Below are 13811 nucleotides of genomic sequence, written 5' to 3' on the forward strand. Positions count from 1 at the left end.
TAATTCAATAGTACAGTTAAAGAATAATTAATAACAATATCACATTAATAATAATAATGTCCAGAAATACATGGTTATATTTCCGTTGTAAAACACAAGTATTTACACATATCATATAAATAATGTTCTGATACATCTCGAGTTTTCAGAGAGACCGTAGGAATGTATTGATGCACTTGCTTCATATTAAAGAAAAATACACCATTTGAATTTGCAGCAGGGCCACATTACTGTGTGTAGATAGATGCACTTGGGGATAAATGTGAACAACACAAATCCTCTTTTTTGCAGCGTTTGTTTTGTAATTGAAATTTTGCTTTTTCCTTTCACTTAACTCAACCACTGTTACGTATGTGCCACAGACTGATTCATTCATTTAATATAATTTAATACACGAAGGACAACTTTTCTACTTTCTTTCGTTTATAAGGATTGAGATTGATTTGATTAATATCATAGACGTTTAATTCATGTTTTGGGCCCAGATTACAGTTCTACGTATTTCTAGTCTATTTACTGACTGATCCCTGAATCCAGATACTGCCGACTGAATATTGTAAATAATCTTATTTCGTTGATGTGCTTTGTTACACGCGAGATGAAGTGCACTTCTTGTTGTAGTCTGAAGCTTTTGAATGTAGCCTTCCTCTAGAACCTGGCTTTGTAGCACTATTCAAACCTTCATGTTAACAGAAAATGAGCTCTCCTTGCTTATTGAGCTCGAGCTGAAATGGGTAAAAATCCACACAGACAATACAATTTTGACTTTTTCCATCTCTACCATGTACACAGGTATCTTCTTTTTGGAAGTTGTGGGGATTTTCCCCACATACCATGAACGCAGCACAAGTGTAAAGTGGGAGTAGCTGTTCACTTGGAGGGAGGGTGTGTCTGTCCGAGAAACAGGCCGAGCACTTTTCCTTCTGTCCGCCACCGCCCGTCTCCTCCGTGCGCTTCAGTCACTCAGTGAAACAGTGGAGAGGAGCTGAGGAGGTGTCTACAAGTGTCTGCTCCTCTCTCAACGGATTCCACGGCGTGTGTCCTGCGAGAAGACCCGCTTCCGACCTGCAGACGCGTCAGTCTGGCACTGTGACTTTCATCCAGCATGGGGGACGTCATTTCCAGTCACCTGGATGAGGCCAAGCGGGAGATTATCTCAGGTGAGGGGCTCCCGACGGTTGTTTGGTGCGTGCTGCTTTGGGCACACGTGCGTTTTTACGCAGCGTCCACTGTCTGAAAGAGTCAACTTAGTGGGTGAGAATGAGTCATTTTTTTGTTTTACCAGGATGTTGGTGGGACTCTGGTTCTTCTTTCTGTCTTTAACAGACTTAATGTGTTGCTAATGGACTGTTAGATTCGCTTGTGCTATCACTATTGATGTGCTTTAGCAATAAACGCGAGATTCTAGGCGTGTGGGTGTGAGCAGGGCAGTTGACAGGATTTTTAAAACCCAGGATCATTAGTTTGGTCAGGCCCCCTCCCCACCCCTGTAGCTACATGACTCATACTGACGATGGCAAGGTTTTAGAACTGTTTACTCTATCATGTTGTTTACAAGCTTTTTATTTGACCAGATAATTTTAAGCCTTGAGCCTAAAACTGGTCAGACTGTATATAGATATTATCATCAAATTATCTGCTTATAAGTTTCATGAGTGTCAGGTCTACATGCCATGTCAGAAAGAGAAGAGACAATGCTCATCACAGTATCCCTGAAACCCGAGGTCACATCAGTGATGTCAAACAGAAACTGTCTAAAATCCTAAATTGTTCAGTTTGTAATAAAAAAGGTAGAAAAACGGTAATGATAATTAATTGATTAACAGAAGGTCTGTCACACTACAACGCTACAAGTGTTTCTTTTAACCATTAGTACAGATATTTATGATATCAAGCTTCCTCTTAAATATGGTGAAGAAAAACTGATTTTCCCAATTAGGGGACTGAAAATGAGGCAATAAAGGATTTGTTGAAAAATATTTCCTGTCAAAAAACTAATTTAATCACGGAGGGGTCATTTGTGCTCTGTTGGGCTTGGACTATTTCAAAATCGGCTCAAGTTTCAGTGCGGGTGATCTCTGGGAAAAGTCTGCAGATAGCTGTCAGGCTGCTTGATTTCTGGAGCATGGGTGGAGCTGCCCCACCTTCTCTATTGACTCTATCAGCCTATTACTTCACATAGTCATTCAGACTTTGATCTCACTTTAAATACAGACATGAATATTGCTGAAAAGCTCCAGCCCGCTAATCTGATCTGCCGAGGTGTTTAACAACAGCATTTTCATTCATCCAACTAAGATATGAAAAGATAGACTGCTACTCCTCTATCAGCTGCAGCTCTTATAAATAAGATCTGATCTTGTTATTTGGTCTTGTGGAACTTGTTCAGTTTAAGTGTTGGACATGTCTGATCTTGAGTAGAGTGGAGTGTGGCAGATAAGGTACAGGGTGTACAGGAAGGAGCATGACATGTTAATCTCACTGGGTATCAAGGGGAGTGGTTCAGCATCTGATGTGTCACAGCACGAGAATATCTTTGTCATTCTGACTCCTTAATATTGATGAGTATGGAACAGATGGCGTGAAAGCTGCCTGGCCCTTATTTATTCTATAATCAAGCACTTTATTTTAAGATAGCTTTTTCAAAACCTTTTTTTATTTTTGATAAATTAATTGTTATAGTCATTCATATGTATAGTTAGATTAATCAAGGCAAATTATCGTTACATTAATCGATTAAAAAAAAGTATCAGTCCATAGTACTTTCCAAGTAGTTTCAAACACAGTGTGTTTATGATACATTTTCAAAATGGAAAAGTTTGGAAATGTTGCTGGCCCAGTTAAAGGGGCCTAGATTTGTCCCATTGTTTCAAAACTTGTGACTTCTGACGGGTAGAAACAGAGACATGTGGAAACAATGATGTAGACACAACCGCTTGCTGATTAGCTCTTTTTTTTGGCTACGACATTACCTGATTCGTGGCTCCTGTCACATGACCCTTTCGTTAAGGAAACAACCAGCATCAGACACAGCTACTAGTGTAGAACGCAACATGGAGAATATATTACAAATAGCATATTGTCCTTGCTAACCGCTGTTGTGCAGTTAAATGCTGCATGTTAAAATGATACAACTGCATACATTTTTGGAGAAACGCTACTATTCAAGCAATGTCAAAAAATTCTACAACTAACAAGGAAAAATTCCTCTTTAACTGCGTGTCCAGTGCTCATTGTTCACTTGATTTTCAGCCATTTGTTTAGGGGTTAAAACTTATATTTAGCCAAAACGCTTATGTGGACAGATAATTTTATTTGAAAACGGTAGAAGTATAGATAAGGCCCGAGTTATCCTACTCTTTTTAGATGATGTGCCATGCCAGCTACCTCATGTATCGATGTAAAACCGGCTTGGACCCTCCAGATCTACTGACCCCTCTGTGTTAACAGACTTCTCTTGATCTTAGTTTTCGATGCAGGTCATCCGGCTGACAACAGTACCTCTTAGGAGGAAATGCAGAGGGAAAGCTGTGTAACAGATCAAGTCGTCATATTTTTTCTTTAATGTCTAAAGTGGCCAATTCAGAGTGATGCTCACACACACAGACTTATGCATCAGATGTGGAATCTGAGGAATGCATGAAAAAGCATGTGTGTGTGTGTGGCTGGAAGGAAACCTCCTCCAGGCCTTGAGCCACATAGCCAGCGCCACGCAGTCTCTGCAACCAGGACAGACCCAGAGCCAGGTTGGCTTCAAGGGAAGTGCCTGGATTTATCATTAAAGCTGTCCACATACACATTACACACACACATATCCCACACAGCCACAAATTTTGTTCTTGATGCACTGGGAAGTTGATAAACTTCTTTGCCAGAGTTAAGAAAATCCTTTTGTGGAAATGGAAACTTATCAGGTAATCTCATTAATGGATATTTTCATCCCTCAGTGCCATTGTATTCAATCATATCAATGATTTATGAGCAGCTGATAAAACGGTTCACACCTATCTTGTTGTCATCTGACGGGTATAAAAGCCTTGCCTTGATTGTTGATAAGAATAACCATGTGAGTCCCGTAGCAGAGTCGTATTAAACCAGCTATCAGCATGTCTGACTTCCCTCATATAACCTCCAGTATGAAGTCAGTTTAAAAGGGAGATATGGTGGTGGGGAGAGGGGGGAAATGACCAAGATCACATGGCTAGCCTCTCATTTCCTCTTTAGAAACTGTCAAAAGTGTACCCACCTGGGTGTCTTGCTTATGCTTTTATACTAATTTCAATCAAAAAAAATCAAACATCACCCAACATTTAATGTCACATTGTAACATTTTAACTTTCAATTTCCCTCTAGCAGTGAAACTAAATGAAACCTTGAAAGTACAAATGCCTCAGTTAATGACTTACAAACCCTCTGTCTGTACAAAGGCAATGCCGGAACAAACTGTAGACAATATTGCCACTGAATCCAAGAGACAAATAAGAAAAAAAATTATCAGCAGATTTTCTCCTTATACTTAACTTGTATGTTAAATATGAATGTCGGGGCTTGCAGACACTTGGATGGCACCACACAAGCAGTATGGAGGCATGTTGTGTTTTTTCTGCGGTTTTATTACGTCTGAAAAAGAGGTCGCCTTGGCTCAACACTTCACCCACCCCTCCATCGGCATTGTTGTGAGTAGATAATGAGGGTTTTTCATTTTTTTGTGAGCTATCTTTTTAAATTACACATCACATTCTCTTACAGGCCACAAAGTAACAAATCATTAAACCACATAGATACAGAAATGGGTTTACTTTTATCCCAGCAAAGAGCAAAACACTTCCTGGCTGTCAGTACAACCCTCCAAAAAGAACACTAATATTGTAGTGTTAATTATTCTAGTCAAGGCTTCACAGTTTTTCCTCATAGAGATCCCCAAAACACACATCTTAGCTCACATTGACAAAGTGTTCCCTTATGTATTCACACACAGAGCAGAGTCAGCAGTGTCAGTGGGCGAGGGGCAAAAAAACAGGAAATCCGAACATGGAGTGTTTTTCCCTGTCGGTGTTAAATCTTCAGGCCCTGGAGGAAGTGTTAGGTGGATAACAGGCCTGTCGAGGTGGGGCACTCTCACTTTCAACACACACGCCCTTCTAAGCACAGAGAGACCTGTTTTAGAAAGGTATACCTGCTGCCGGGTCCCCACCATATACATGTGTTAAGTGTTGGAGGCTGAGCAGGTCTGAAGGTATGATAGCATGAGGCAAACCCAATGAACAGGTGAGGTGACAGTACAATAACAACTTTAGAGAAAAAGTAGAAGAGGAGGCCATTCTTGAAACTGAGCCCACTACTTCAAACTAAGTTAAGTTAGTTTAACGAATCGCTGATGCTCAAGATAACCAATCTAGCCTACTACTATGATGTTAGATCAGCCTGCCTTCTCATCTTGCAACATCATGAATTAAAAATAGAATAGTACTCCATAAATCTGCCAAAGTCCCACATTAAAACCACATTGAAATTCACAAGATCCAGATTTTTATTTAGAAGAATTGTGGGTCTGTACCCTGATCAGGATGTACACAAAAATGCAATGGCTTCATCCCATATGTCATCCTTCCACTAAGTTTCATGATAATCTGTCCAGACGTTTTTTGAATGATCCTCCTGACTAACATAATATCAAAAAAAAAAAAACAGACAACAGAAACAACCCCCTGGTTATGAGGTCATTATTTTTCATAATGTATTGTGGTTCATTATCCAACCCTACTGTCCAGATTATTATGAGACTGCACAGTGAACCAAATTTGTATCCCTAGAAATGATAAACGTTGTGTTATTGTAGCTACTGCTGAGTCAATGGTGCAGGGTTTCTTCCTTATTAATATCCCTACTGTGTTGCGTATTTACACATCCAGTAGACATAAACTATCATTAGCATTCATCTGAAGTCCAATAATTCATCTTTCAGTTCTGTCTTGGTTTCAATTAATCCAGAGATCAATCAGGTTCATTACTGGCTAAATGCTCAACTGTGTTCACTACAAGCAAACTGTCTGTTTTCTGTGTCGGATTGTTTAGTTTCACAGAAAAGAAGGCTGTTTGCTCCTGCTGGAAAACCGGTTAATGAGGGTTGGATTTGTGGGCAGGAAAGAACAAATGTATTAGTTATATGAGGAAAAAGTGCTGCAGAGGCAGGGCCACACAGGGATAATGATGCATGCTGGGGATCGAATGTAAGTCCGGTAAAATCTCCATGGATGCTCCACAGTTCTGAGTGATGCTTGCTGCCCCACGTTGTTTTCACTTAGATTTATTTGTTTCATTCTGAATTTATACACTGGCACTGGGAGAGCCAGTTAATAACTGTCTGTGGGTTTCACACAACAAGCACCCATATATCACAGTATCCTCTGTCATATTGTGTTGCATATCTTTCAGCGGAAAACACTTTTTATTATACAACATCAAACAGATCTGAGCGTGTGCATAGTCATGTTACTTTAATGAGCCATAGAGGTCAGTTCACTCTCATTATCCTGTCTGTTGAGTGCATCTTTCCATATCTCTTGTGTTCATGAGAGCCCTGCTTCCACATTGTACTTTTATCTGTCTTGGAGTTAGATTTATTTGACTCCTAGCTAGGGCAACTTGTTTGTATGGATCATGAAAGAGTTAGACTGACGTGACTCTCTATCAGGTTTGGGGCAGTTTTGCATCACAAAGATCAGCACTGGTGGTCCACGTATCTAGTAAAAACCCTTAAAGCAGATACTGAACTTCCCCTCTTGGCTGACGTGTGCAAACAAAAACTAGCTTTTTTTGAAACGTTTGAACTAATACTCCTGCTCTGCCTCTAATTACCTCAGTAAACTTGTTTACATCCAACTAAATTTGCTCTCCGGTCGACACTCTAGAGCCTTACACAAGCACTGCTGGCTGCCGCTCCCGCCTCAGCTGCGATGGGAACCCAGTCTGAATTTATGAGTCAGCCCATGGGTCTATCTCAGTGGAATGTTTTTGTTAAGACACTGTGGAGAAAGGAGGAGGGGGTAAAGTTGGGGGGGTGGTTTCTCTTGAGGGTCTATTAAATAGTACTCTGGTTTTAGCTTTGACCTCCATGATCAAGACGTGCTGAACCTGTTGGACTGATGTCAGTGATTAAAGCTGCCGTGTAAACAAAAAGCGCTGTTGCTTGGATTAGATTACCACGGCGGTGGAAGACGGCACTGTAGTATCATTAGAGCTGATAGCTGGTCTCAGCACTGCAGAAGGCCCCTGGACAATTAGTCTGGTAGCCAGCTGTAACACAACAAAGAGTCAGCGAGACTCACAGCAGCAGATCCCTGATATGTTCTCCTAACTTCCAAATCTGAAGCACTTACCCAGGTAAAAGATCAATATATTTGAGGAAAGATTTGATAAATAAAAATGTGTCAGAACTATCCTTCTTTTGTCTTTCAGTGATCATCTCCTCTTAGGTTTATCCGGTGGCCATTAGAAGGGGCCTGACCCCTAGGTCTGAAAATACGGGACCAAACTAGAACAACAGTATATAAACTACTAAAATCTTGCTCGACCTTGAACAGTGGTAGTGTAGTGGTAGTGTTACTAACCAGTTACAGGATAGACTCGTGGATGAGGCTGCTGTTGTGACCTATTTTCCTCCTCTAAAAAAGGAGTCTTGTCCTCTGTAGTTCTCACAGTCCTCTTTAAATGGTAAATGGTTTTGTATTTATATAGCGCTTTTCTAGTCTTGATCTAGCTCTTTACAGTACAGTTTTATCTTCACCCATTCACACACACACATTCATACAGTGCATCTATTCGCAGCACTTTGTTATTCTATGGGGGGCCATTCGGGGTTCAGCATCTTGCCCAAGGACACTTCGGCATGCAGATGGGTCAGACTGGGGATTGAACTGCCAACCTTCGGGTTGGAGGACGACCACTCAACCCCTCAGCCACAGCCGCCCCTTTAGTCATTTTAGATACATCAGATTGCATTTGTAGTGTAGTATATTCAGTTTAAGTCTCTGTAACTTTTACAGTGTAAACAGTTGCTCAAATGGATGAAGTTTAATGTGAAGTTACATGATTTTTTGTGTTATGCCAAAAAAGACTGACCTGACAACCTCTGCAGTGCTAATAAAACTGCCCACTCCAAAAGATTAAAGCGGATTACAGACGCAGGCAGAAATAATGGGTACATTACTCTTGTCAGATGTGTGCTCTATAGCACTGGAGATGAATGTTGTGATTATGCCAGGCACAGTCCAGGTATTTATCAAAGCTAAGAACAGAATGTTCTTCTTTGTATGTCTTGGTAGGTGATGCAGGCAGTCTCATTTATTTTTCTTATTAACTTTAGGCAGCGAGAAATTATATGATCTAGTTAATCATCCGTCTCACTTTGTCCCTCTCACTCCTTTAGTATTCCACAGGAACAGTTCACATAATGTTGTTTGTGAGTGAAAGTACATCCATATATCAGCTCAGTCCTCGGATGAATAGGGTTAAAGACAAGCGTGGCAGAATCAGTCTGTAGCCCTTAACTAATGGTGGATAAAGACACCTTCACACTATGAAAGGAACCTTACATACGGCCGTTCACACACTAGTGTCTTGAAAAAGGATAAAAAAAAAACTCAGTGAGAAATACCTCAAATAGTCACAACACATCAGGCACTTTGTTGGATCCTCTTAGTTTTGGCAATGAAATGTCCTGAATTGAGGAATGTTTCAGGGCAAACACTGCAAGGTTTGCCAACTTGTTAATGTAGATATCACAGTCAAATAGCAGCAACATTATCTGTGAGTTTATCTCCCGCTGTTGTCTCTTGCTTGTAATGAATGAGGTCTTTGATTCCCCTCAGCTTTTTGACACAGTCTGGTTGTCATGTGATGACGCTGAGTGACTCTTCAAAAAGAAGTGTGTCAGCCCTGGTGTGTTTCAAAGAAACCACTGTGAAGCAGGTGCTGTCACTCTTGCCAGATGAATGAAACTACAGATTGGACTTTGAGTTTTTTTTATTGCTGTTTTTTTCCTGATATAAATATCTGTGAAGTGAATCTACTTCATGGATTATGATGACAACTACATTGCTTTGATGGACAATGTGCCTATTTACATATAATGCCTCTATCATTGCAATTGCCATTCCATCTCCCTTCGTCTCTATCAGACTTTTTGTTTTGTATAAATACCTTTCTCATGAATGCTGCATTTGCAAATATTATTAATTTGTTGATGTGCCATGTTACATTTGACATATATTACAACTACTTTGCATCTCAGGGGAGGGATCCCTCACATGTGGCTCTCTCTGAGGACTTGGTTAAGAGCAGATAATGTAATGAGGCAAATTGTGATTTGGGAATATGACAAAACATTTTAATTGAGTTAAGATATTCTAACACCTCTTTAAAGTAGCATTGTAAAGGACAGTGGTCACCAGGGTTTATTCTCTGATTTACACCAGTCCTACATAGGCTTGGGTTTTTCCCCTTTCAGGAACTTTCTCATGTGTAGTCATGGTCATGTGGAGCTTAGTGCTGTATGACTAAGATGAATGTGAAGCAGTTGTAATGTTGCTGTCTGCATTAAAAATTAACTGAGTCAGCCCTGACTTGTTTTCCGATCCCCCGCCTATGATGCATTCATCCTGCACTGCTCCAGCCCCTCCCACCCAAAAAGAGGAAGTTTATCTCATGTGCACTTATCTACTCACCAAGTTCTTCTATAACATTCTCTGACTGGAAGTAGTACTGACATCTGGCATTATTACTATACAAATAGACTTGGTTCCCCAAGATATTGAAAATGTTAATTCTGCTCCTGTTCTACTGCATTCCTAAATTCTACTTGATTCACATCTGGTGACTGAAGAGGTTACTGAAGTTCCCTGAACTTCATGAAATATCAAGAAGTAAATGAAACCATTTTGAGATTTTAAATTTGTGACATGGAGCACATCCTGCTGGATGTAGCTTTTAGAAGATGAAAAACTGGCCATAAAGAGATGAACATGGTCAGTAACAATACTCGGATAAACTGACATTCAAACCATGGCTGATTGGTATTAAGGGTCCAAATTGTGTAAAGAAAACATTCTCCACATCATCACAACACCAAAAGCAGTCTGGACTGTCAACTAGAATTTGAGAAAAGTATATGTCTCCAGGCTTTAATATATTTGCTTAATAAGCACATGACAGAGTAATTAAAAATGGCAAATAACATAAAAAAAACTGGACTTAACTTTCTCTTGGCATGTCTCCCCTTCCTCCATCTCTTGTTTTCCTAGCTAAAGGTCACATTCCTCTTGGGACTTCCTGTCCAAAGGGCCAGTTAGTCAGAAAACAGCATGTGCCTGTTCAGGAGCAAAGTTATTTGAATTAATCACAGCGATTATCAGGCAATAAAATGAGTGTGGCCAGAGAGAGGGATACAGATATAAGTTAGCATCAGCAAGCATCGCTCTAATTCATCGATGGTTAGCTTATTCTCTTTGTGTTAACACCTGTGACACTCAAGCAGCTCTGTGTGATACATTCTTTGTGGGAGGGAACTGGAGGTCGACTGAGGTGACTCATATCAACCAAATGTGGAAGAGAAACAATTCACTCTCTTTGGGAGCCAGGATGTTTATTCAAGAAAGTTTGCTTTTATTAACACACTTTAAACAGTGATGTAAAGCCCATTTCACCTGTATCCATCTAGCGTGATACAACATTTTGATACAAGGTCGACATCGCAGCTGTGTGTTAGAATTTCTAATGAAACAGTTGTTGGTGAAAGAAAATTACACATTCTCCAGCTCACCTCCATCTTCATTGCCAGCCACGCTCATTATGAGTGTGGCGGCCTTCCAGAAAGTTTGATTGTGGGCTCCCTACATCCACATTTCATCAACATTTCATAACCACAATGTGGAACAGATGGGACCAAACGCATCATCCTCCTCCCGACTGCAGTTTCAACTGCTGAACATATTTCCCACCAGCTGAATTCCATTTGAACAATATGATGCAGGTTATCTACTGGATGCAAATGTTATTATAGATCTAAAATGCTTCTCCACTTTATATATTAGACTTATTTAGGATCACACCATCTCTCAAAAATGAACGCTCAGTAACACTCAGCTCTGCTCAGTTCACTGCAGTCGTACTTTGTGCTTGAGTGTGAATCATGTGAATAAACCAGCTCTTTAATTATCTTGTAAAGTGGAAATGTTATTATCAAGGGACTGTATTTCTTCATGTTTCTGAATCTCTTTGGTAAGACACAGAGGAAAATACATGTTGACAAAGTACTACCACACCCTGATGCTGCAATGCTCCTTGTGCTTATTGTTTGATGAGCATGGCAGTCATTGCAAGCACATTCACAACAACGCAGAACGTTTCTTGAACTATTCGCCACTACGTTCCTAACTCACTCTCCTTGTGTCTGTGTTGCAGCTCGGACTGGGGCGGTTATAGGGGACTTTGGGCGTCTGTATGAGCAGCAGTATGGAGTGGCTCTCTTCAACAAAGTTCGTTTTGACATAGAAGGAGGAGGTGGCCCGCAACCCCAGCTGTTGCATCGCAAGGTAAAACCTCTGAAAGTTCTGCCTGGAAAAACAGGACAGCAGATAAAATGTGAAGAAGGATGGAAGTAAAAAATGCTCATGTTAAAGGTTCAGTGTGAAGAAGTTAGTGACATCTAGTGGGGAAGTTGAATTTTGCAGCTGAATACCCCTCACCTCACCCTGCCCTTCCTAACATAATGGAAAACCTGTGGTAGCCTTCAGTTGTCATAAGATCTTAAAAGGTGTTTAGTTTGTCCAGACTGGGCTACTGTAAAAAACATGGCGGCCTCCGTAGAGAGGACCCTCTCCAGACGTAAATATCAAGTATTTAACTATAAAGGGTCCATTCTAAGCTGAAGAAAACAATTCATACAATTTAGTAGATTACACAATAGTGAAAACATCACTAGGATTATTTTGTATTCACTTTCTGCTAATTGATCCCTTTCACCTAAATCTTACACACTGAACCCTTAGGATATCCCAAGACTTACCTAGTCAGAACTATGAGATCGTTTAAATCTAAATTTCAACTTAAGTCAGAATTATTAAATTGTTATCTCATACCTTTTAACAGGTCATGACATGTCTGCCAAATGGAAACAAGTTATGATACAGATTAGGAATGTACAAACACAATTCATTGACAATACTACTGTCCCGAAGTCAAACCCCAGCAGGGCAGATCTGTTATTGTTCTCAGACAATCCAGTTCTAAATAGGTTGTAAATGGACTCCAGACTTTATAAAACTGTAAAAGTTCCTCTCCAAAGATAAGAGCCCCAAGAGGCATGAACTCCAACCGATACTTATCCACTGTAACGGGTTCCTCTGCCACCCACATTAATAATGATAGGATAACCCTTTATTTGTCCCACAATGGGGACATTTACTAAGTTGTAGCAGCAAGAGGCCAATCCAAAAATACTAATCAGTCAAAGTGAAAAAACATTGATAAAATAAACGGTATTTGCATTAGTGGAGGAATAAAAAGCATAGGACTGGTAAGAGTCCTTTTATTTAGGTACTGGCTTAAAATGAGTCTGTAACATTCACAATCAAAAGCAGTGAAATACTGTCCGCAGGTTTGTTTTGTTTATTTATTCTTTGATCAGATTCAAATCATAACACTGGCTATTTTATCAAGAAAAATGCTTATGCAGTTAATTTATTTTACAGTAAGGCATCAAATATGTCTAGGTACCCAAAATCTGCATGTAGCCTATAGCACAGAACCAAGAAGAGCTAGGGCATTATTCTCACAGTTACTAATCAGAATCAGAAGTATTTTATTGCCAAGTAGGTTTACACCTACAAGGAATTTGCTTTGGTAATTGGTGCATACAATTAACATAGGAACATAAAAACGCAATAAATACACCATACATAGGAAAAGCAATAAAAAATACGGTTCATCCTCTTCCTGACGGCAAATTCTAGAAGAAATACATTTTATTGGGTTTCGTTTTAGATTTGGGTTTTTTGACAAAAGCTTTATGTGCTTTTAAAGATAATTGACACAGGTAATAAACCATCATTCCCACTGAGGTTGATTCTACAGTCTCATAATGACCTGGTTCAAGTATACTGAGAAAAATGCTGTCTGCTTTGCTTAGGAAAATAATACTATCTAGGATTAAAATGCATCAGTGGCTTATTGATTTGAGATGCAAGTTTCTATATCATGCAACTACCTGTAGAGTGTATGAACATGTCTTTGCGGTGTTTAAGGTTTGAGCTGAATGTGTTGCGTTCCACAGATTCCTCTGGAGAACAAGTCCATCTTCTCTGGCTCACTCTTTCAGTACCTGGAGGAGAACAAGAAATGGAGGAACCGCTTCTTCTTCATTCCGGACTCCTATAACATCAACTTCTATGACAACAAAGTGGTGAGTTGAAAATACGGTCTGTTTTATAGGATACAAGTTTGATTCACTGCTAGATGTGTTAACTCTGCCCCCGGTCTTATCTACCAGTCCCATGACAGAGGCCTCACTCCCAAAGGAACCATCAACTGTGCTGGCTACAAAGTGCTGACATCCATGGAGCAGTACCTCGACCTGATCAGCAACAGCCTGCCTGGTAAGGACGAGGAGGAGGATGGGGGGAGGGGAGGTGAGGTGGGAGTCAGAGACGGTAGCAGTAACATGCTGATAATCATATGCAACATTATTTAATTTAACTTTTTTCATGACCAGGTTTCCAAAACAATTAAATATAATTGTATTTTTTCCATATAAT

General features: G+C 40.0%; 1 protein-coding gene across 1 annotated transcript in view; it reads left to right on the forward strand.

Annotated features, from left to right (window-relative positions):
* Positions 1 to 863: 863 nt before the first annotated feature.
* The window catches only part of niban2b (niban apoptosis regulator 2b), a 36417-nt gene continuing 23469 nt past the window's right edge, over positions 864 to 13811 (forward strand). The window contains exons 1-4 of the mRNA XM_053420205.1: positions 864 to 1160; positions 11461 to 11591; positions 13331 to 13459; positions 13547 to 13652. Of these exons, the coding sequence (XP_053276180.1) occupies positions 1106 to 1160; positions 11461 to 11591; positions 13331 to 13459; positions 13547 to 13652 (421 nt within the window). The 5' untranslated portion in view covers positions 864 to 1105. The remainder of the gene's footprint in view (positions 1161 to 11460; positions 11592 to 13330; positions 13460 to 13546; positions 13653 to 13811) is intronic.

The sequence above is a fragment of the Pleuronectes platessa genome, chromosome 4 (genome assembly GCF_947347685.1).
Source record: "Pleuronectes platessa chromosome 4, fPlePla1.1, whole genome shotgun sequence".
NCBI lineage: Eukaryota > Metazoa > Chordata > Actinopteri > Pleuronectiformes > Pleuronectidae > Pleuronectes > Pleuronectes platessa.